The sequence below is a fragment of the Lontra canadensis genome, unplaced genomic scaffold, assembly GCF_010015895.1.
Source record: "Lontra canadensis isolate GAN:19392208 unplaced genomic scaffold, GSC_riverotter_1.0 scaffold174, whole genome shotgun sequence".
In the NCBI taxonomy this organism is placed as follows: domain Eukaryota; kingdom Metazoa; phylum Chordata; class Mammalia; order Carnivora; family Mustelidae; genus Lontra; species Lontra canadensis.
Window position 1 is genome coordinate 773,180 of NW_022631168.1, and position 22,412 is coordinate 795,591.

General features: G+C 47.4%; 2 protein-coding genes across 3 annotated transcripts in view; one reads left to right on the plus strand and one right to left on the minus strand.

The window, feature by feature from the left end:
• Positions 1-23: 23 nt before the first annotated feature.
• TEX28 (testis expressed 28) overlaps positions 24-22,412 on the minus strand; it is a 25,053-nt gene continuing 2,664 nt past the window's right edge. The window contains exons 2-5 of the mRNA XM_032846361.1: positions 11,432-11,531; positions 7,416-8,170; positions 1,056-1,191; positions 24-444 (exon numbers count right to left, since the gene is read on the minus strand). Coding sequence (XP_032702252.1) covers positions 88-444; positions 1,056-1,191; positions 7,416-8,170; positions 11,432-11,443 — 1,260 coding nt within the window. The 5' untranslated portion in view covers positions 11,444-11,531 and the 3' untranslated portion in view covers positions 24-87. The remainder of the gene's footprint in view (positions 445-1,055; positions 1,192-7,415; positions 8,171-11,431; positions 11,532-22,412) is intronic.
• TKTL1 (transketolase like 1) overlaps positions 17,712-22,412 on the plus strand; it is a 23,129-nt gene continuing 18,428 nt past the window's right edge. Inside the window, exons 1-2 of one of the 2 annotated variants that reach the window (XM_032846359.1) lie at positions 17,712-17,860; positions 21,671-21,788. In XM_032846359.1, the coding sequence (XP_032702250.1) occupies positions 17,724-17,860; positions 21,671-21,788 (255 nt within the window). In that variant the 5' untranslated portion in view covers positions 17,712-17,723. Of the gene's footprint in view, positions 17,861-18,853; positions 18,928-21,670; positions 21,789-22,412 lie in introns of those variants that run through there. The other variant, XM_032846360.1, reaches the window with a different exon arrangement.

Here is a 22,412-nt window from a genome sequence, read left to right on the forward strand (position 1 = left end):
AGGGGGAACTGAGAAGTGGCTATCTGGGCTGGGCTGGCTGGACGCCCTTGACACCCAGAAGGCGGTACGAGCTAGCAAACCCAGGCTTTAAGTCCCATCTGATAGAGGCTTGGAGTCCTTGGAAGACAGTCTCCATCTGGAGGGGACCCAGGCCTGCCAGTCTGAGGCAGGGAGGACGTGCCACTTCTGCCAGGCCAGGGCCCCAAGACCGACGAGCACGAGTGTGGTGCACGTGCGCAGGCGGGAGGTCACCAGTGGCAGGGGACAGGCACACACAGTGGAGACGAAGACCAGGAAGACAGCGGCCAGTGTGAGGAGCAGGCTCGCGCAACGGGACACAAACTTCTGGGGACGGGTCCTGAAGTTCTCCATCATCTCCACTTGTGTGGCTCGTTGTAGCGTTTCGAGCTTAGATATGCGGTTCTTGAAAGTCTCCATGACCTCCTGCAGGTGACAAGAACGGCACCCCCACCCCGTGAAGTGCGGTCACTCCCCCGAGTTCCTCAGGGGAGCCCCGCAAACATGGGCGAGCCGAAGACTTAGGAGGGAAGTCAAGAGCCTAGAGCTCTCCCATGCCGAGGGCCCTGTCCCGGCCGGTAACACCAGGTGTGGCCGAAGACTGAGCGGCTGGCTGTGCCGGAGCTCTCCAAGGACTGGAGTCCGGCTGAGGGCGAGGAAGACGGGGAGCCCAACCGTGACAGGCGAGGGGAGCCCTGCCCCGCGCTTGCTAACTCGGGCTCAAAAGCAGGGCCACCCAGAGGGAGCTCCCCGCACCAGAAGAAGCTGCCATGACTCACCACACGCCCCCACGTGGCCCCGAAGCACCCCCAAGTATGAGAACAGCAGCGCCCAAAGCCGCAGGCCAGCTCGGCTGCGTCAGGGCCGGGGTGCGGGGCGCGGCGTGAGCACAGAGACGCGCTGCTGCGGCGCGGACACACGTGCGAGTTGCCACTGGTCCGTCTCTCCCCGGTTCGCAGGGGCATCGCCCTCTGCGTCTCTCACCCCGACGTCCTTCTCAGCGGCCACTTCCTTAAAAGCCCCCCCGAGGTTCTCACCCATATCTCCTTGGCTCTCTCGTAGGACAGATAGGCCACCTTCTCCTCCGCGCTCGCCAGGCTCTGCCTGAGGCGGCAGATCTCATCCAGGCGGCCCTGCAGGCGCGCGTCCGCCTGTCCCTCCAGCAGCGCTTGTCTCGGGAGCAAAAGAGAAAGTGATCGTCCCGCGCCCGGCCCACGGGCTGCGCTGCTGGTGAGCGGCCCTGAGTCAAGGCTGCAGCCGGTGCCGACGGCTCCTTCCCCTTCTGTCCTCCTCCAGGCTGGCCTCAGAACGCCGCGAATGCACAGCGGCCGCACACACGGACACGCAGGTCTGTTTCGCAGACGGCTAGCATTCCGCAACAGCTCTCCAAAACCAGCCTCAGACTAGAAGTTGCAGAATGACGACTCTAAACTGTCCACGCCTGCCACTAAACTCTCTGTAAGCTCCCGGCACCAGTGTTTGGTAAGCAGTACTTATCCCAGAAAAGTCTGCAGCTTACAGGGATGGAGCAGTCACAAAAGACCACATACTGTATGATTCCATTGACATGAAATGTCCAGGGGCACCTGGGGGACTCAGTCAGTTAAGCATCCGCCTTTGTTCTGGCCATGATCCCGACGTCCTGAGATGGAGACCCGAATCGGGTTCCCTGCTCCGCGGGGAGTCTGCTTCTCCCTCTCCCTCTGCCCCATCCCTGCTCATGCTCTCTCTCTCTCTAAAGAGATAAATAGAAAAATCTAAAAAAAAAAAAAAAGAAATGTCCAGAATAGGCAAATCCATAGAGACAGAAACAGAGGCATTTGGGGGCGGGGGGAGAGGGTGGGAAGTGACTGCTCATAACATGGAGTTTCTTTTTGGAGTGATGAGAATGTTCTGGAATGAGAGAGTACTGATGGTTGCGCAGCTCTGTGAATATACTAAAAACCACTGATTGTAAATGGGAGAATTTTATGGGATGGGAATTATATTTCAATAAAGCTGTTATTAAAACAAAAACAGGGACACCTGGTGGCTCAGTCGATTAAGTGTCTGCCCTTGGCTCAGGTCATGATCCCAGGGTCCTGGATTCAAGTCCCACATTGGCTCCCCTCATCGGACCCCTTGCTCAGCAGGGATCCTGCTTCTCCCTCTCCCTCTGCCTGCTGGTCCCCCTGCTTGTGCACACACTGTCTGACAAATAAATAAATAAGGTCTTAAAACAAAGAATTGTTGCATAACTTAGTAAATTTACTAATGATCATTGAAACATACACTTAAAATGCTGCATTTTATTGCATGTAACTTATACCTCAGTAAACCTCTTAAAAACCATGAACAAGGGGCATCTGGGTGGCTCAGTGGGTTAAAGCCTCTGCCTTCGGCTCAGGTCATGATCCCAGGGTCCTGGGATCGAGCCCCACATCGAGCTTTCTGCTCAGCACGGAGCCTGCTTCCTCCTCTCTCTCTGCTTGCCTCTCTGCCTACCTGTGATCTCTCTCTCTCTCTGTCAAATAAATAAATAAAATCTTTAAAAAAAACCCATGAACAAAACGTCACTAACCAGTATGTATTCAACCAGCCATGTATGTAAGTTGTAAAGCACCAATACATGTGTGGGAAAGATATGGGCCCATTGAGGATAGCGAGGTGGGTGGAAGGGGAGCGGGGTTGGGAAGGGATGCTGTGACAGCTTCAAGCGAACTTTGTAAAGTTTTACTTCTTAATAAAATCACATGTGAAGCACATATGGTAAATGCGAAGATTTACGAGGCCCGCAGGTGGGTACACGGTCTCGATCATGTTATCCTCTACATTTTCCCCGGGTTTGGAATTTTTCATAGTTTAAAAAACACTTTGAGGTTCTTCATTTGGGCACCAGAAAGGATGAGCTGGAGGTCAGAGGCCATGTGGCTTTTAGTGTCGTCCTTGAGGGAAGAGCCAAAGACAGGAAGGCTGTCCCATGCGTGTGGAGTGGGAGGTGCAGACAGGTGCCGGAGAGCCCTGGGGGCACAGAAGGGCTGGGGCGCAGTGCCCAGTCAGATCTCAGGGCTCCGGCACACACAGGGCATAACCAGGGGTGCTGTCGCACAGACAGGAAATATGAGGCAAGGAGGTCAGTTTCGTCCTGCTTCAAGCACTTGACTGACATCCACATGGAGTCATCGCCCAGGCAGGTAATGAGCTGAACAATCACTTGCTGAAAGCCGGTTTGTCAAGAGCTGGTTCATGACCGTGTTTCAGGGAATATCGGGCTCTGCCCTACTCCTTATGGAGAAGAGACAATGGGCAGGCAGTACGGTGCCCCCTTGAAAGGACATTCTGCATGCCCGTCTCTCCATTTATGTGAAGGGTTCAGACACAAGAACGTTCAAGTACATGTTCATGAATATACTCTTCACAGTTATGAAGTCAATGAATAGATTCTTCATTAACATATTTATACAAACTGACAAATATATTCTTCAATGCGTTCTGGAATAGATTATTGAATGAGAAAATGTTGAGTCATAACGGTACTCTAGTGACTTGGCTCCGGCCCCCAGCCTCCTTGGCTGCGGCACTGCTGCCACTCCTCTCCGTCCCTCCATTAGTCAAGGACCTCTCACTCTCCCACTTGTACAGCTGCAGAGGCAAATGGACCACTCTAGAAAATGCCCTTCCAGGGGTGCTTGGGTGGCACAGTCAGTTAAGCATCCAGTTCTTGTCTTTGGCTCAGCTCATGATAGAGTCATCAGATCAAGCCGCACAAGGCCCCGCATCGGGCTCCGTGCTCAGCAGAGTCGGCTGCAGTTTCTCTCCCTCTCCCCCTGCCCCTCCCCTCCACGTGCTCTCTCTCTCTAAAATAAATAAATAAGTCTTTTTTTTTAAAGAGAGAGGAAACACTCTTACAAAGACAAAATGACAACCAGCCAACCAAAATGCCCTCCAATCTTCCCAAACTGTGAAACCTGCCCTCGCCGACACGGAGTGTCCTAAAGCTTATCGCTGTTGAAGAAGAGTATCGTTCTCGATCATTCCCGAAGACTGGTCTTCAGTGCACTGAGCTTGAAGCTAGTGGCTTGCAACCTGAAGAAGTCTGAAATGGAGAAACTGATGTAGGATGGATCAAGCCTTATGGGCAGGGTGGGGGTGATGTGGCAGGGACAGAGTTGGTCCTCCGGAGCAAACGTGTAGTCACACGCATGCTTACAGGAGGGAAGCAGAGGGAGCTTCTACACACAGAGCAGAGGCCCAGAGGAAGACAGAACAGAGATGTGAAGATCAGAGTGATGTGGCCACAAGCTAAGGAGCCCGGCAGCCACCAGAAGCTGATGCAAGAACGTTCGTGGAGGCTTTATTCATCACAGCCCCAGCCTGGGGGGCTCAGTCAACTCGGTGACCACCTTCGGCTCGGGTCCTGATCCCGGCCTCCCAGGATCAAGTCCCGCATCGGGCTCCCAGCTCAGCCGGGGGTCGGCTTCTCCCCCTGACTTGCTCCCCTCTCATGCTTTCTCTGTCTCTCTCAAATAAATAAATAAAATATTTGTTTTTAAAAAAGCTCCAACCAGCAGCAAGTGAATGTGTCAACTAACTGTGGTGCATCTGTACAAGGGAACAGAGCTAAGCAAGAAAGAGGGAACTACTCCTCCATGCAACTCCGATGAATATCAAAACTCTTACACTGGTGCAAGAAAACAGACACAAAGGGTTATACAGTGTATGATTCCACTTACACGAAATACCCAGAAAAGCCAAGTGCAGAAAGACAGAAAGCACATTGGTGGTGACTGGGGGTTGGGGCAAAGTGAATGGGGACCAATGGGGTCTCTCTCCGGAGTGATGACAATGTTCTGGAACCAATAGAGGTGGTGCTTGCACAGTATTGTGAATGTACGAAATGCCACAGAATTGTCCATTTAAAGATGGAGGAGTTTGTTTTGTGAACGTCCTCTCAATTCAGATATAAAAAAGCAAAGGGCGCCTGGGTGGCTCAGTGGTTTAAAGCCTCTGTCTTCAGCTCAGGTCATGATCCCAGGATCCTGGGATCGAGCCCCACATCGGGCTCTCTGCTCAGTGGGGAGCCTGCTTTCTCTTCTCTCTCTGCCTGCCTCTCCGCCTACTTGTGGTCTCTTTCTGTCAAATAAATTAATAAAATCTTAAAAAAAAAACAGAAATAAAAGAGCAAGCCCTCTTGAAAGCAAATTCAGCTGTGAGAAGTGTCATAGGACTTTTCAGCTTGAAATCTCAGCTTGTGACGCACCAGAGGAGACATGACAATTACAGGAGTCTGGGTGGTGCCCACACCAGTATGTCTACAAGGTGACACTTCAGTGACTTCAACACATACGGCATGTCCGCATCTAGCTCACATAGAAGTTTTTTTTAAGAGATTTGAAGGATGGGGCGCTTGGGTGGCTCAGTGGGTTAAGCCTCCGCCTTCGGCTTGGGTCGTGATCTCAGGGTCCTGGAATGGAGCCCCACATCAGGCTCTCTGCTCAGCGGGGAGCCTGCTTCCCCCCCTCTCTCTGCCTGCTGCTCTGCCTACTTGTGATCTCTCTCTGTGTGTCAAATAAATAAATAAAATCTTTTAAAAAAAGATTTGAAGGAGATGTATGTTTTAAAAATGGCATTGAATTCCTGCGCCCCCTTCAACTAGATCAGGAAGCCATGTGGCGGGGACATGCTGACATGCGCTCAGGCTTGTGTCTCTCCGAAATTCCATTTCCCTATCAGTAAAGTGGGTGACTGAATGGTACAGGGGACAGGGCCACTTGGTCCCTGCTGTCACTGCTATTATGTGAAGTCGTCTCCCACCCATTCTCTCCTTGTCTCCTGGTAAATCTGAGTCACACAGACCTGCTTCATTGCTTCTCGTGTATATTAATCAAGGTAGGCTGATTGCTGTAGCCAACAAGCTACTTCACACTCCTGTCACAGTCCAGTGGCAGTGGGGGCACCTGTTCCAGAAGTGCAAGCTTGTAGAATTCATGGGGAATCCGGGAGTGGTAGGTGGCCCTGCTGCCCCTCACTGCTGCTGGATTCTGATTTGCTAAGGGGCTAAGAGCTTCCAAGAGCAAAACGGTCCTGTTGGCCAAGGCAGAATGGAAACTTACAGGGATTTGTGTAACTGCCACTGAGCTCTAGTCTTGCTTTGTATAAATTCGACCTTGGAAATGAATGGTATTTTGGCAAAGGGGCATTAAGAGTCCCAACATTTAAGATTTGGTTGCCATGTCCTACAAAAATCACATCCAAAAGAGATCTGTAATTCTGATTCATTATCTTACTTGACAGTGGGTTGCCCCGTAATACTTGTTTGAAGATTTATTTATTATTAGAGAGAGAGAGAGAGAGCATGAGCAGGAAGAGCAGAGGGAGAGGGAGAGAGACTCTCAAGCCGGCTCGTTGCTGATCACCGAGCCCGTCACGGGGTTCCATCCCACGACCCCAAGATCATGACATGACCAGAAACCAAGAGTCAGACGCTTAACCAATGGTGCCGCCCACCCAAGCGCACCACCCCCATCATATTTTATAATTGTCCTTTCTAGATTTGTCAAGCAGTGTTAATGCAGGTAACGTTTACCTGAGAAAACATTAGAGGACTGATTCCCAAGTTTCTTTCCGCGCCCCCCCCCACACACAAAAGTACTAAGGGACCGCAAAGTTCTTACTTTACTGAGAATCTTGGTTTGTAAGTGAATCCCTCCCTCCATGGCCAGGCTGTTGGGAGGGTTAGAGCGAGCGCAAGCAGCCAATGCCACAGACTGTGGGCGTCAGGGGGAGACTGTGGCACCACTGAAGGCCGGCAGGACCCTCCGAGAGGTCCAGGTAGGCATGGGATGGGTCCTTTGAGAGACCGAGTATGCCTTTTTCTCCCTATTTGTGAGACCTAGTCTGGTCTTAGATGAAAATGAAGTTGACCCACCACACAGTGGGGAGAAAGCATTCCCCAGAAGACAAACATTTTCAGACCTTCAGACCAAATATCCTATATGGGACCTTTGGCCCCAACTCAGCTACGAGCACAGGTGAAGGCTAGTGGGGCACCTGCTTCCCACGATCTATTCTAGCAGGCGCCGGACCGCTCCCTGAAGGGCAGCGAGCATCTGCTGGGCTCCCCACCACCGCAACGGGTCAGAGCCCCCAGCTTCTGGGACCACCGAGTGGGACCCTGAGCTGGAACCGCGCCGGCAGCAGGCCCGAGTGCAACAGAGGGCTGGGATGAGCCGGGATGAGCCCTCCCCACTCTGGGGACGCCCCGCTGCCCAGAGAAACACTCACTGGCTTTGCCCCCCTTCCCCTCCTGTGACCCTCCAAGTTCACATCCTCACTGCCCTTCACTCTCCTGCACACAGTCCTGGGGGGGGGCGCTGTCCCCAGAGCCGGGGCAGCAGAGGGGAGGATCTCCCGCTCACCTGCATTTCTCTTCCCGAAGGGACACTAGAGACGCCTGCAGGTCCGTCCCATGCTTCTCCTTCAGGCTCTGAAAGGACACCTGGAGGCTGACGTGGAGCTCCCTGGCTGCCTTCAGGTCTTTCTTCATCTTCTGCAACAGCAAGTTGCGCCGCTGGGCCACACACTTTGTCTCGGAGGGCTCCCCTGGCCTCGAGGCCGGGAAGTGACTCTCCAGGGGCACGTGTCTGACGACGACAGACAGCTTGGTGGACAGGCCGTCTGCCCTGCTCGGCTTGGGAGGCTCAGAAAGCCGGGTCTTCTCGCTGGGCTGTTTGCACTCGTCCAGGCTGCTCTTTGCCTTCAGCGCGAAGCCCCTGGGCCTGCCGCCTTCCTGCAGCTCCTGCAGCTGCTGGTAGCAATGGCGGAGCCTTCGCTCGATCTGAGCAATGGTGGCAGAGGCGCGCTGGTTCACCCTCTCGAAGGCCTGCCGGATGTGGGGGGCCTGGTGCCGGTCGGCTTTGGACACCAGCTTGAGGTAGCCCATGGTGTTCTCATCCCGGCTGGCCTTCTCCACTCTCAGCTGCTCGGAGAGGTAGAGGATGCGATGCCTAACACTGTCCTGTAAGTTCCGGGCCAGCTCCCTAGCTGGGAGACTGCAATGGCCGCTGGGGCCATCCTCGGCGGATGACAGGGACCTGCACGAGGGAATGTTGGAGGCAATGTTGGAGGGGATGTTGGAGGGAACGGTGGCACTTGAGCTCTTGCTGTCTTCCGCCTGCATTGGGAAACAAGAAATCATTAACAGGTACTTCTTTGAGCTACAAATAGTAGGACAGGACATGGAATTGCCTCATGCTAAAAATACTTAGGCGTAAGCACAGATACTCACATATGCAAGATGTGTGCATTCAAGATGGGCCCAGCACAGATGAGGAGGTCAAGTTCAACTTCCAGGCCCCTCTCCCCTTCTTTTCGGCACCTGACTTTTTTTTTCTTAGATGTCACAACCCTCAGATCAAGAGTCGCATACTCCTCCAACTGACCCAGCCCCTGACTTTTTGCTCTATGAGTGTACCTCACTAGAACCCCCAGAATCTTCCTTGGCTAGAATCTTCCCTCCACATTTGTCCTATCTGTTCTTGGACTTCTTCTCTTCCAAGAAATACCAACTGCATTGTTTTATAAATCTCATTTTGTAAAGAACTACTCTTGTAAAGTATGGAATAAGCTTGCTCCCATCAACCCAGACGGTTTCTTATATTGCTACTACCAGGCAGATAGAAGTGGTAGTTAAGGAGATTTGCATCCTGACAGGTTCATTTCTTCATTCAGTCATTCATTCAACACGTGTTTCCCGAGCACCCACAACGTGGTACAGAAGCCAGACACGTTCCTTGCTCATATAGAGCAGGTGGTCAAGTGTGAAAATGTCTATTGTGATGCCTATGAATGAGTCTCTTGCATAGACAAGTTAATAAACCACTCGGAGGGTCAGTTATCTCATCTCTAAAATAAAAATGCTTATAGCAGCATAGCTGGAACACAATGGACCAGGGAAGAATGAATGGTGATGAGCCAGGAAATGTAGGTGAAGTTAGAACAGGTGAAGGGGCGACTGGCTGGCTCAGTCCGTGGAACGCGTAACTCCTGATCTTGGGCTTGGGAGTCCAAGCCCCACATTGAGGGTAGAGATTACTTTAAAGTAAAATCTTTTATTTTTCCCCCAATGCTTGTAAACATTTACTAAAAAATAACTATCTTTGTAAAGATTTTTATTTATTTATTTATTTGAGAGAAAGAAAGCCAGTGAGAGGAGGAGCAGAGGGAGAAGAGGGAGAAGCTCTCCCCAACTGAACAGGGAGTCTGACATGGAGCTCAATCCCAACACCCTGATATTGTGGCCTGAGCTGGAGGCAGACACCCAACCGACTGAGCCACCCAGGCGCCCCCAAAAAAGAACTATTTAAAAAAAATAACAGGAAGTGGTATTGTTTTATATTTAAAAAAAAACAGGTTGAAGCCTCTGTTCTGTTTCTACTTTTTTTTTTAAAGATTTTATTTATTTATTTGACAGAGAGAGAGATCACAAGTAGGCAGAAAGGCAGGTGGGGGTGGGGGAAGCAGGCTCCCTGCTGAGCAGAGAGCCCAATGCGGAACTCGAACCCAGAACCCTGAGATCGTGACCTGAGCCAAAGGCAGAGGATTAACCCACTGAACCACCCAGGTGCCCCTGTTTCTACTTTTTAACTGTAAAAGCCTTCACAAACATTTTCAATCTGCAAAGGATTTCCTGGTGGTAAATCAGGGGTGATTATATGATAATACATAGCTTGGTTCTGTCTATTTTATTGTATGCAAATCACACCTTGATTAAAAAAATGGTCATACCATTATGCATCTAGTAGACTGGCAAAATTTAGACCAATAATAATAAATGTTGGCAAGGATATGGAACAACAGGACCTCTAAATCACTCCAGGTGGGAGAGTAATTGGTACAAGTACTTTGGAAAAGCACTAGTAAATTGTAACATTGAAGACATGCATACCAAATGGCCCAGAAATTGCATTAATAGGTATAGCCTTGAGAAACAGGTACACTAATGTCTCCAATAACCAATGACTAGAAACAACCCATCTGCCCATCAATAGTGAAATGTGAAAGTGAACTGTAAAATGCTCAACAATATACTACTATACAACAATGAAAATGAACTACAGCCTTGAAAACATGAATGAACAAGCATAATGTTGAACAAAAAAGCTAAACACGGAAAAATCCTTACTCTCTATGGTTTCATTCATACAAAGTTCAAAAGCAGGCAAAACAAAATGATGTTGTTTAGGGACAGTAGACAATAAAACTATAAAGAAAAGTGTGAACATGGATAGCATAAACCTCAGTATAGTGACTCCCACTAAACTGGGAGAAGGGGAATTGATTGGAAGAGACATGTGGAGGCCAAGGTGCTTGACCCGAGTAGTAGATACAAGCAAGTTCATCTTATCATTATTTCCTAAAATGTATGTTGGTGTTTTCTGTGCCTTTATATACATATGCCAAATCTCACATTTTTTAAAGTTTTTAAATAGTTGGGACACCTGGGTGGCTCAGTGGGTTAAGTGTCTGCCTTCCACTCAGGTCTTGTTCCCAGGGTCTTAAGATTGAGCCCCACATCAGGCTCCCTGCTCAGCTGGAAGCCTGCTTCTCCCTCCCCCGCTATCCCTGCTTGTGTGCTCTCTCTATATATATCTCAAATAAATAAATAAATAAACTAAATTTTAAAAATAAAAGTTTTTAACGGTCAACAGATGGTTGTATAGTGCATTAGAAATAGCTGAAGAGAGAATTAGAAAAACGCAAAACAGGGACACCTGGGTGCCTCAGGCAGTGAAGCAGCCAATTCTTGATTTTTGGGTCCAGTCATGATCTCAGGTTTGAGAGATCAAGCCCTATGTCAGGCTTTGCATTCAGCATGGAGTCTGTTTGAGGTCCCCTCTCTCCCTCTCCCTCTGCCTGTCCCCCTGCATGCTCTCTCTCTGAAATAAATAAATAAAATCTAAAAAACGAAAGTATCCAGAATGTAACACAGAGGGGACAAAGAAATAGAAAATTTGAAAAACAGAAGACATGGAAGATAGAATGAGAAAGTCTAACAAAATGAGAGAATGGCAAGATTTTAAGAGATAATTGGGCACCTGGGTGACTCAGCAGGTTAAGCCTCTGCCTTCAGCTCAGGTCATGATCTTAGGGTCCTGGGATAGAGCCCCATATTGGGATCTCTGTTCAGTGGGGAGCCTGTTTCCCCCTTTCTCTCTGCCTGCTTCTCTGCCTACTTGCCATCTCTGTCTGTCAGATAAATAAATAAAATCTTTTTAAAAAAAGAGAGAGATAATCACAAAGAACTTTCCAGGACTGATGAAAGACACAACTCCACAAATTCAAGAAGCCAAATAAATCCCAAACAGGAAAACAGAAGTAAACCCACACCTAGACACACAACTTTAAAAACAGCCAGATTTAAAAAACTGATTACCTTTAAAACCATGACCTTCAGACTGAAAGCTGACTTCTTAGTGGCATCAATGAAATCCAGAAGAGAGTTGAGTAATATCTTCAATATGCTGAGAGAATAGCTGTCAGAGAGAAAAAAATAGGTCATATTCAAATAATCAGAAGTCATTGTCTTCAAAGTTGTCAGCAAAGCACTGAGGAACAAGAAAACAAGTAATGCCTCTGAATTTGCGGGGGGGGAATGATTTTTAACCTAGAATTCCACACCTAAACTGCCTATTGTGAGATTAGACTCAAGACATGAAAGAACTGAAATCCCTTACTTCACCTGCATTCTTTCTCTGGAAGCTACTAGAGAAGGAGCACCACCAAAACCAGAGAGGGACCTAAGAATGAGGTAGAGATGTGATCTATAATACAGGTCAAAAGGAAGCAAGTAGAATCTCCAGGATGATGGAATGATGGAAGGGGTGCCCAGGCTGGCAGCTGGACGGCAAGTCAAAAGGCTCCAGGAAATGGGTACCTGGATGGTTCAGTTGGGTGAGCATCTAACTCTTGGTTTCAGCTCAGGTCATGATCTCGGGGTCCTGGTATCGGGCCCCGTGTCCAGCTCCACACTCAGCATGGAATCTGCTTGTCCTGCTCCCTCTGCTCCTCCTCCCCACCTCTGTCTCATGAATAAGTAAAATCTTTTTTAAAAAAGGCTCCAGGAGAGGGGCACCTGGGTGGCTCAGTGGGTTAAAGCCTCTGCCTTCAGCTCAGGTCATGGTCCCAGGGTCCTGGGATCGAGCCCCACATCGGGCTCTCTGTTTGGCGGGGAGCCTGCTTCCTCCTCTTTCTCTGCCTGCCTCTCTGCCTACTTGTGATCTCTATCTGTCAAATAAATAAATAAAATCTTAAAAAATAAAAAAAATTCTTTAGAAAGGGCTCCAGGAGAGAGCACTCCAAGGAAATGAAATGCATGGAATGCTGGGCATCTTTGGCCAGCTAGAGAGAAGATATGGAGAGCTGGAGGAATTGCTAGTCAATGAGAAGTAGTAGAGAAAAAGCAATGTGGTGGGAGGGGACAAGTATTAAGTCTAAGGTAAACAAAACATTGGGAGAGAAAAGAAAAGTCATCAGAGTGATGGCTCAATTACAACTAGTGTTTCCGTGGACTTGATAATGTGAACATCAATGATCTAACTTAGATTACCCATACACCATACTGGAAGGATTTGGAGAGGGTGTGTGGGAGAGAGATATATTATCATCGTCTTCTTTTTTTTTTTAAGATTTTATTTATTTATTTTGATAGAGACACAGCAAGAAAGGGAATACAAGCAGAGGGAGTGGGAGAGGGAAAAGCAAGCTCCCCACTGAGCAGGGAGCCCCGATGCGGGGCTTGGTCCCAGTACCCTTAACGACTGAGCCACCCAGGCGCCCCACATTATCATCTTCTATAGTGAAATAAATAAATAATTCTTAAAATATAAAAATAAAAAATGGTATAAATGATTTATTTAGGGGCTCCTCAGTGGCGGAGTCAGTTAAACATCTGCCTTCTGGGGCACCTGGATGGCTCAGTGGGTTAAGACTCTGCCTGTGGCTCAGGTCATGGTCTCGGGGTCCTGGGATCGAGCCCCACATGGGGCTCCCTGATTGGCGGGGAGACTGCTTCCCCCTCTCTCCCTGTCTGCATCTCTGCCTACTTTGATCTCCCTCTGTGTGTCAAATAAATACATAAAATCTAAAAAAAAAGAAATTTGCCTTCGGCTTGGTTCATGATCTTAGGGTCCTGAGATCAGACCCTGTGTCGGACTCCCCACTCAAGGAATTTGCTTGTCCCTCCCCCTTTTCTTCTGCCCCCCCCACTCTTGTGCTCACTCTCTCTCAAATAAATAAATAAAATCTTTAAAGTAAACACAAAACAAAACAAAAAATTATTTCTTTAGATAATTGGAGGTAAATACCAAAAGAAAGAGCCATAAAGGTTGAAAGTGGTTGATTCTAGGGAGTGGATGATTTAGTGGGTGGAGTGGACAATTTAGTGGGTGGAAACCAGTGATTGACATTTTTCTTAAAGATTTGTCTTTATTTATTTATTTGGTAGAGAGAGAGAGATCACAAGTAGGCAGAGAGGCAGGCAGAGAGAGAGGGGGAAGCAGGCTCCCCACCGAGCAGAGAGCCCGATGTGGGGCTCGATCCCAGGACCCTGCGATCATGACCTGAGCTGAAGGCAGAAGCTTAACCTACTGAGCCACCCAGGCGCCCCGGGATTGACATTTTTTGCAATAAATTTGTAGAACCATTTAACTCTTCAAGCTGAAGGTTAGACAACCATGGCTTTATTTTGTACAGATGTAAGTTAAGAATGGTTTTTACATTTTTATTTTTTATAAAGTTTTTAAAAAGATTTATTTATCTTTATAGAGAAAGAGAGAGCACTCCTGATTGAGCACAAGCACAGACAAGCAGGCAGCGGGGGAGGGGCAGAGGGAGAGGAAGAAAGATCATCTCAAGCCACCTCTGCACAGAGCTCAGAGCCCCACTCAGGCATCCCAGTACCCTGAGACCATGACCCAGGATGAAATCAAGAGTCAGCCACTCAACCAACTGAGTCACCCAAGCACACCAGTTTTTACATTTTTAAATTGTTGAAAAAAATCAGAAGAGTATTTTGTGACATGTGAAAATTATAGGAGATTCAAATTTCAGTGACCATAAACGAAGTGTGATTGGCACACAGCTACACTTGTTCATTTATGTGTTGTCTATGGCTGCTTTTGTGCCACAAAACTGCACAAAGGAGACCACATGGCCTCAAAGACTTACTATGTGGCCATTTATAGAAAAAGTTGGCTGAGCCCTGATTTAAACTATGTTCATATAGGGGTGCCTGGGTGGCTCAGTTGGTTAAGAGTCTGCCTTCAGCTCAAGTCATGATCCTCCTGGGGTCAAGTCCCACATCTGGCTCCTTGCTCAGCCAGGAGCCTGCTTTCCCTTTTCCCTCTGCCTGTCATTCCCCCTGCTTTCTGTGCTCTCTTTCTCCCTCAGTCAAAATAAATAAATAAAATCTTTTTAAAAAAGGAAGTAGGGGACACCTGGCTGGCTCAGTCTGTACAGCTCCCAGCTCTTGATCTCAGGGTTGTAAGTTCAATCCACACATTGGGTGTAGTAATTTCTTACAAATAAAATCTTTAAAAAAATAAAATATAGGGCACCTGGGTGCCTCAGTGGATTAAGCTTCTGCCTTCAGCTCAGGTCATGATCCCAGGATCCTGGAATCGAGTCCCGCATCGGGCTCCCTGCTCAGCGGGGAGCCTGCTTCCCCTCTCTCTCTGCCTGCCTCTCTCCCTACTTGTGATCTGTGTCTGTCAAATAAGTGAATACAATCTTAAAAAAAATAAAAATAAAAAAATAAAATATAAAGGAAGTAGGAAATAGAGAAAATTAAAATTCGTTAAAGACTGGTTCTATTGTGGGGGCGCCTGGGTGGCTCAGTGGGTTAAAGCCTCTGCCTTCAGCTCAGGTCATGATCCCAGGACCCTGGGATCGAGTCCCACATCGGGCTCCCTGCTCAGCAGGGAGCTTGCTTCCCCCTCTCTCTCTGCCTGCCTCTCTGCCTACTTGTGATCTCTGTCTGTCAAATAAATAAATAACAAATCTTTAAAAAAATCAAATAAAAACTAAAGACTGGTTTTGCTGTGGAATTTAGATATAGATAGAGGTATCATTAATGACTCAGAATTGAGAGAATACATTGGTGGAAAATTAACCACTGGGAAAAAAGCCACGTACATAATATCCAAATAACCAAGAAGAGAAAAACAATTGCACTCTGTTAATCCAAAAAAAGGAAGGAAAGGAGGCACAGAAAGAAACAAGATATTAGGGCAAATAAAAAATATAAAATAGGATGCCAATTAAATGTGATTATCAATGACTCTGTACCATGGTCTTGAAGAAAACAATACCATAAATATGTCAGTCTCTACACATCAACCTATAAATTCAATGAAATCCCAATTAAAAACCCAACAGAAGTGTCTTATAAATCTTAAATTAGCTGCTTCCAAAATTAACTTGAAAGAGAAAATGTAAAAGAATAGCTAAGACATTTTTGAAAAAGAATAATAAATATAGTGTTGGGACAATTGGCTATTTAAAAAAAATAAGTTATGTTGAGCACCTGTGTATGCTGTAAGTGCTACCTTATGTAAATAAAGAACCAAACATAAAAATGAAACAACAAAAGCATTAAAAACATAATAATGTTTTTACAATCTTTTCATGTAGAGGACATTTCTAAACAAGACTGAACCCAACGTTCCATAAATAAAAAGATTTATATATTTTACTTCATTGAAACCAGCTTTCAGGGGCTCCTGGGTGGCTCAGTCAGCTAAACATTGGCCTTGGGCTCAAACCACAATCCCAGGGTCCTCAGATCGAGCCCCCTGTCAGGCTTCTCTTTCTGCCTGCTCTTCCCCTTTTTTTGTGTGGTCTGTCTGTCAAATAAAATCTTTTTAAAAAATAAGGTTTCTCTTAACATTTAAAAAAAATTTTTAACTTATTTTTGTGTGTGTGAGAAAGAGAGCGCCCACGAGTGCACATGAGGGCGGGGGACAGAGGAAAAGAGGGAAAGGAAGAAGCCAGACTCCTGCTCGATCCCAGAATCCTGGGATCATAACCTGAGCCCAAGGCAGATGCCTAACCAACTAAGCCACCCAGGCCTCCATCGCTTAACTTTTTTAAAAAGCCACAGGTTGAGGGGCGCCTGGGTGGCTCAGTCAGTTAAGCATCTGCTTTCAGTTAGGGTCATAATCTTGGGGTCCTGGGATCAGCCCTGCGTGGGGCTCTGTGATCAGCAGGAGTTAGTTTGTCCCTCTCCCTTGCCCCTCCCCCCACCGCCATCCTTCTCTCCTCTCAAATAAATAAAATATTTTTTAAGTTAAAAATAAATAAGAAATAAATAGCAACAGCTTGGGAGAAAAGATTTGCAATTATCTCTCATAGAGAACAGGCTAGTCAACACAGTATGTAGAAAATACCTACAAATTAGAAAGCTAAAACAATCCAATATGAAAACAGTAAAGGATAGTAATAGACAATTCAGGAACAAGAAACTACTGATGGCAATAAACACAGCAAAAATGTGCGACTGCAAAGATATCGGGCAAACAGGAATCAAGGTAGTAACTAAATACTGTTTTCTCATCCACAGAATGCTGCACGTTAAAAAGACTAATGACAGCCAGTGTTGATGAGGATGTGGGGAAATGAGCACTCACATACGCTGCAGTAGGGGCACACATGGCTTCCGTGGAGCGATTAGGCAGTATCAAATGAAATTTTCAGCGCATGTGCCCTTTACGCAAGCAAGACCGTGGGAGCGTATCCGCATTCAGTGGCGCTTAAGGGCTCTCAGTAGCTCGGCAGTTTTGAATTAAGATGCTCCCCAGTATCTGAACTTAGGATATAGTGTTGTGGGGATGGTGTCATTCACTGGGGCGAGTCATTCATGTTCTTTTAAGATTGCCTCAAAGTCAGAAGGACCAGCTCTCCGAGACTACATCGGGACCTTGAGGAAATGGGAGCTCCCAGAAGTCAAGTTGCCTGAGGAAAGCTGCAGGGTAGCTAGCGTTGGGCTAACGCCACCTCAAGGATCACAAGGAGCTTGCAGCTTGCCATACAGAAGGTTCTAGAAAGAGAAAAAGAGGTAGCGGAAAGAGACAACGCTGTTTCAGAACAGCATGCCTCATTGCCTGAGAAGCCTAACTGGGGCAAGGCTGGTTTGGAGGGTGAGGGTCGGGGGCCAACAAAAGGTAAAATTCTAGCGTGGCTTATTCTTTAAAAAATATTGTGATTAAATGCGTAAAACAGGATTTCACTTATTGTAACACTTTAAAGTGAGTGAAAAAGTCCCCTTTGATACATTTGCCATGAGCGGAACGACCACAACATATAGTTCCATAACCGTTTTACCACCCAAAAGTAAAACCACCCTCCCCCCACCCACCCCGCAGAGGCAGTCGTCTTTGAATTGACAGCACAAAGAAATATAAAAAGAAATTAAATTATTTCGATCAATGTCCCACAGGCAAAAGACAAGTGTTCAAAATCCACCGCGCAGAGAGTGTCGCAGCACCTCGCGGAGGGAGCGTCGAAGCACCGCTCCTGGGACCCTCGAAGCACCGCGCGGAGGGAGCTGTACGCGGAGGGATCTGCACAGCACCGCACGAGGGGCCGCACTACACCCCGCGGGAGCCATAAGGCACAGCCTCACACAGCCAGCGGCATTCGCTCGTCAGACGCCGGCCACGGTGGTAGCGATGGCGGACGCCAAGCCGAGCACCACGACGGCCGCCGAGGAAGCCAAGCCTGACGCGAAGACTGTGCAGGTGCTGCGGGACATGGCCAATCGCCTGCGTATCCACTCCATCAGGGCCACGTGCACTTCGAGCTCTGGGTAAGGTTCCCTCTCCCAATTCCTCGTGGCCTCAAGCAGCCGGTCTGGCAGCGACAGAAAAGCCTGAGGTGAAGGGAGCCGTGGGGGGCTGGGCGGGCTCAGTCGTAGAAGCCCCGTTTGCGACCGTGGGGCGCTGAGGCCACGGCGCCACGGCGAGGGTGGCGGCCCCGACTCTCAGGGCCTCCGGCGTGCAGCAGGGAGGAGCCCGGAACGCGGCGTGGCCGAGCGGTGATGATTCCGGGGGAGCGCGGCCGGGCTGGCGCGGGCAAGGGGAGCGGGCGGGGCTCGCCGTCGATGCCGTCCCGATGCCGCCTCGATGCCGCCTGGGGGGCGTAACAGAAGCAAGCGAGGGGCGAGGAAGAATTGGCCAAAGGGAGGCTTTGCGGTCAGCTAGCATTTTGTGAGGACTTCGGCGTCAGTGTTTTCACAGATGTTGGCTTTGTGCGGGGTGCTTGTGTGGCTTTAGTTCAGGGCCGTGCTGGCCTCAGAGGGAGTCGGATGTTCCCTCGGTTTTGTTTGGAAGCTTCTGAGGAGGATTGATGTTAATTCTCTAGCTGTTTGGTAGGATTCGCTGGCGAAGCCATCAGGTCGAGAGTTTTCCTTCGGCAGAGGCGTTTTTGACTACATAATCGATATCTTTATTAGTTACGGGTTTATTTGGAATTTATTTTTGGGGTCCCTGGCTGGCTCAGTGGGTAGAACGTTTGATTCTTGATCTCAGGGTCGTGAGTTGGAGCCCCATATTGGGCACGGAGAGTATTTTATAAAAATTTCTATTTCTTCTTTGTTCCGCCTTATTGAATTGTTTCTAGAAACTCCTTAGGTTTTTTTCATATCTCTGAAGGTTTTTTAAAAAGATTTTATTTGAGAGTGTGCGGCGCCCGCTAGGGGGAGGGGAAGAGGGAGAAGCACGAGGCCAGGAAGGTGGAGAAGCAAAGGGGCAGACGGAGAAGCACGAGTGCAGGAGGCGGGAAAGGCGAAGAAGCACGAAGGGAGGAGGAGGGGAGGGCGGAGAAGCACGAGTGCACGAAGTGGAAGGGGCAGGCGGAGAAGCACGAGTGCAGGAGGCGGGGCGGGCAGAGAAGCGCGAGTGAAGGAGGCGGGAAAGGCGGAGAAGCACGAGCGCGCGCAGTGGAAGGCGCAGGCGGAGAAGCACGAGTGCAGGAGGGTGGGGGGAGGCACAGCAGATAGAGAAGCTGACTCCTCGCTGAGCGGGGAGGCTGGTTGTGGGGCTTGATCTCAGGACCCTGGGATTGTGAACTGAGCTATTCAGGTGACCTGAAACAAGTTGTAGTTTAATTGATTTATTGGCGTAGAGTTTTTCACGGTACCATGTAGTTCTTTTTATCTCTGTACAACGGTAATACTGTCTTCATTTCTGAAATAAAATCTGTAATTTTATGGGACGCTTAGGTGGCTCAGTTAGTTAACTGCTTTCTGCTCAGGTCATGATCCTAGGGGCCAGGAATTGAGTCCCATGTTGACCTCCTTACTTGGCAGGAGGCTCCTCCCTCTCCCACTGCTTGCCCTTCCGCCTGCTTGTGCATGCTCATCCTTGCACCTGCTCTGGCAAATAAATAGTTTTTTTAAAAATTAGTAATTTCAAATCTGATTTAGTATATTTTTTAAAGATATTTATTTATTTATTTACTTGACAGAGATCACAAGTAGGCAGAGAGGGTGGGGGGGGGAGCAGGCTCCCTGCTGAGCAGAGAGCTTGATGCAGGGCTCACTCCCAGGACCCTGAGATCATGACCTGAGCTGAAGGCAGAAGCTCAACCCACTGAGCCACCCAGACGCCCCTGCTTTAGTACATTTAAAAACTAAAATTTTTTGGTTTAGTCTAGCAGAAAAATTTGTTAATTTTGTTTATCTTTTCAAAAAACCAACCTTTGTTTTTGTTTTTTCCTGTGGGTTTTCTTGGTCTCTCTGTTCTAACCTTTATTATTCTATCTGGTGTCTTTGGGTTTACTTTTTCTGGTTCTTAGGTTGTAAAGTTGGTTTGATTTGAGATCTTTTTTAATGTAAGCACTCACAACTGTCAATTTCTTAGCACTGTTTTTGCTGTATTCCATAAAATTTGGTACACTGTATTTCTATTTCCATTTTTAAGTATCTTCTAATTTCTCTTCTGTTTTCTTCTTTGACCCACTGGTTAAGAGTGTAGTGCTTAATTTCCACAAATGTGTGGATTTTCCAGTTTTCTTTTATTACTTTCTAATTTCTGTATTAGTGGAATAGAATGTTCTGCATGGTATCTCTTTTAAAATCTTATTTTCTATCCTGAGCTTTGATATTAAAAGTACAGTTTACATGAATTTAAGACCTGCATGTTTTGGGATTTTCTTTTACACTTCTTGCTTTTTTCATCTTCAGAATTAATAGTGGTTTGGCTTTGTACAAGATTTCTCTAGTAATTTTTATTTATTTAAATTTTAAAGATATCTAACAATTTTTAAAACCTTATCCACTTATGGGCGCCTGGGTGGCTCAGTCAGTTAAGTGGCTGCCTTCGGCTCAGATCATGATCCCAAAGGCCTTGGATCAAGCCCCGGATCAGGCTCCCTGCTTCACAGAGAGCCTGATTCTCCCTCTCCTTTTGCCTGCCACTCTGCCTCTTTGTATTCTTTCTCTGTCAAATGAACAAAATCTTTTTTTAAGATTTTTATTTATTTGATAGAGATATCACAAGCAGGCAGAGGCAGGCAGAGAGAGAGGGGAAAGCAGGCTCCCCGCTGAGCAGAGAACCCAATGAGGGGCTCGATCCCAGGACCCTGAGATCATGACCTGAGCTGAAGGCAGAGGCTTAACCCAGGCTCCCCATGAACAAAATCGTTTGAAAAGAACAAAAAAAAACCTTATCCACTTAGGAAATACCTGCAAGGCAAAAGATTTAAGTCTCCATTTTCTAATAGTGAACTTTGAAAGAAGAGATTGTTAACATACGTGAGCTGGACCTGGGATCTCATCCCACATCGGCCTCCTTGCACAGCAGGCAGTCTGCTTCTCCCTCTCTTTCTGCCTGTCACTCCTCTTGCTTGTGTTCTCTCCCCCAGCCACCCCCTTCTCTCTCTGACAATAAATAAAATCTTTTTTTAGAAAGTTTTTTTGTTTGATGTAATCCCACTTGTTTTTTATTGCGTTCCTTGTGGTTTAGTTGTCCTATCCAAAAAAAAAGTCCGTATGAGGAACCATGTCAAGGTTTTTTCCTGCTTTCTTCTAGGCATCTGATGGTTTCTGGTCTTACATTTAAGTCTTAATTTATTTCAAGTTAATTTCTGTGAGTGGTGTAAGGTAGGATTTCTATTTTCACGTTTCCACATGTGACTATCCAGTTTTCCCAGCACCATTTATTGAAGAGACTGCCCTTTCTCCATTGAGTATTCTTGGCTCCTTTATCAAATAGTTTTTCATGTACGCATGGGTTTATTTCTGCTTTATGGTGTTTTTACTTAATGATATTACGGATAAACTCAAGTAAATTAAAGAATACTCAAGTGCTTACGGAGTGATTAGGTGAACTTGCCCCAAGTATACAGGTGCTCCATTGATAGAGGGGGGTAGTCTTGGAGATCTCTCTCTCCACGGAGAGAGGTTATGAGGTTACTGGGCCTTACAGCATCCTTAAAAGTTAGGAACTTGGGAGGCAATGGCCCCGAATCCCTTTTCCTTGACTGGATTCTTCCATGCCTGGGAGAAATGACTGCTGCTTCCAGTCTGAGGAGTCTGTGTACTAAAAGGTCTCCTGCACCGTGTCCCTGGTGAGTCACTTACCTGTGAGAAATGACCTGTGCTGTGTCTGTCTTTAAGCCACCCCACATCATGCAGCAGTGCTGCTGAGATCATGTCCGTGCTGTTCTTCCACATCATGAGATACAAACAGGAGGATCCTGAGAATGCAGATAATGATCGTTTCATCCTCTCCAAGGTAAGCCAGCACAGGAGCCCAGGGCCTGTTCAGATGCTTACTTTTTAAAAATCATTTTAAAAGGTACTGTATGGCAACAAGGCCTGAAATGGGCTCTGTTGATCTTTTTGGTTCTTCCTTCTTTGCCTCATGTCTTAGTCCGTTTAGTCTGCTATAACAAAATAACCACAGATTGGGTGGCTTATAAACAATAGAAATTTATTTCTAACAGTTTTGGAGGCTGAAAGTCCAAGGTCAGGGTCACATGGTCACATTCTGGTAAGGGTCTTCTTCCTGGTTGCAGATTTGTTATATTCTCACATAGCAGAAGGGGAAGTAATCTATCTAGGGTCTCTTTTATAAGGGTTCTAATCTCATCTGTGGGGGTTCTGCCCTTGTGACCTAATCACCACCCAAAGCCCCCCCACCTCCTAATACCATCACCTTGGGCCTTAGGTTTTCAACATACAGGTTTTGGGGGGCACAGATATTCAGAGCATGGCATCTCACAAAGATCTAAAAAGTGTTCTAGCAAGGATTACAGTGGTGGGAAGGATGACTTAATGGCAACTGGCTCCACTTTTTTTCCATTTTTGGTGCCCTGCCTTATCCTATCTAGCACCAAAGCTCTCTTTGACCTATCAT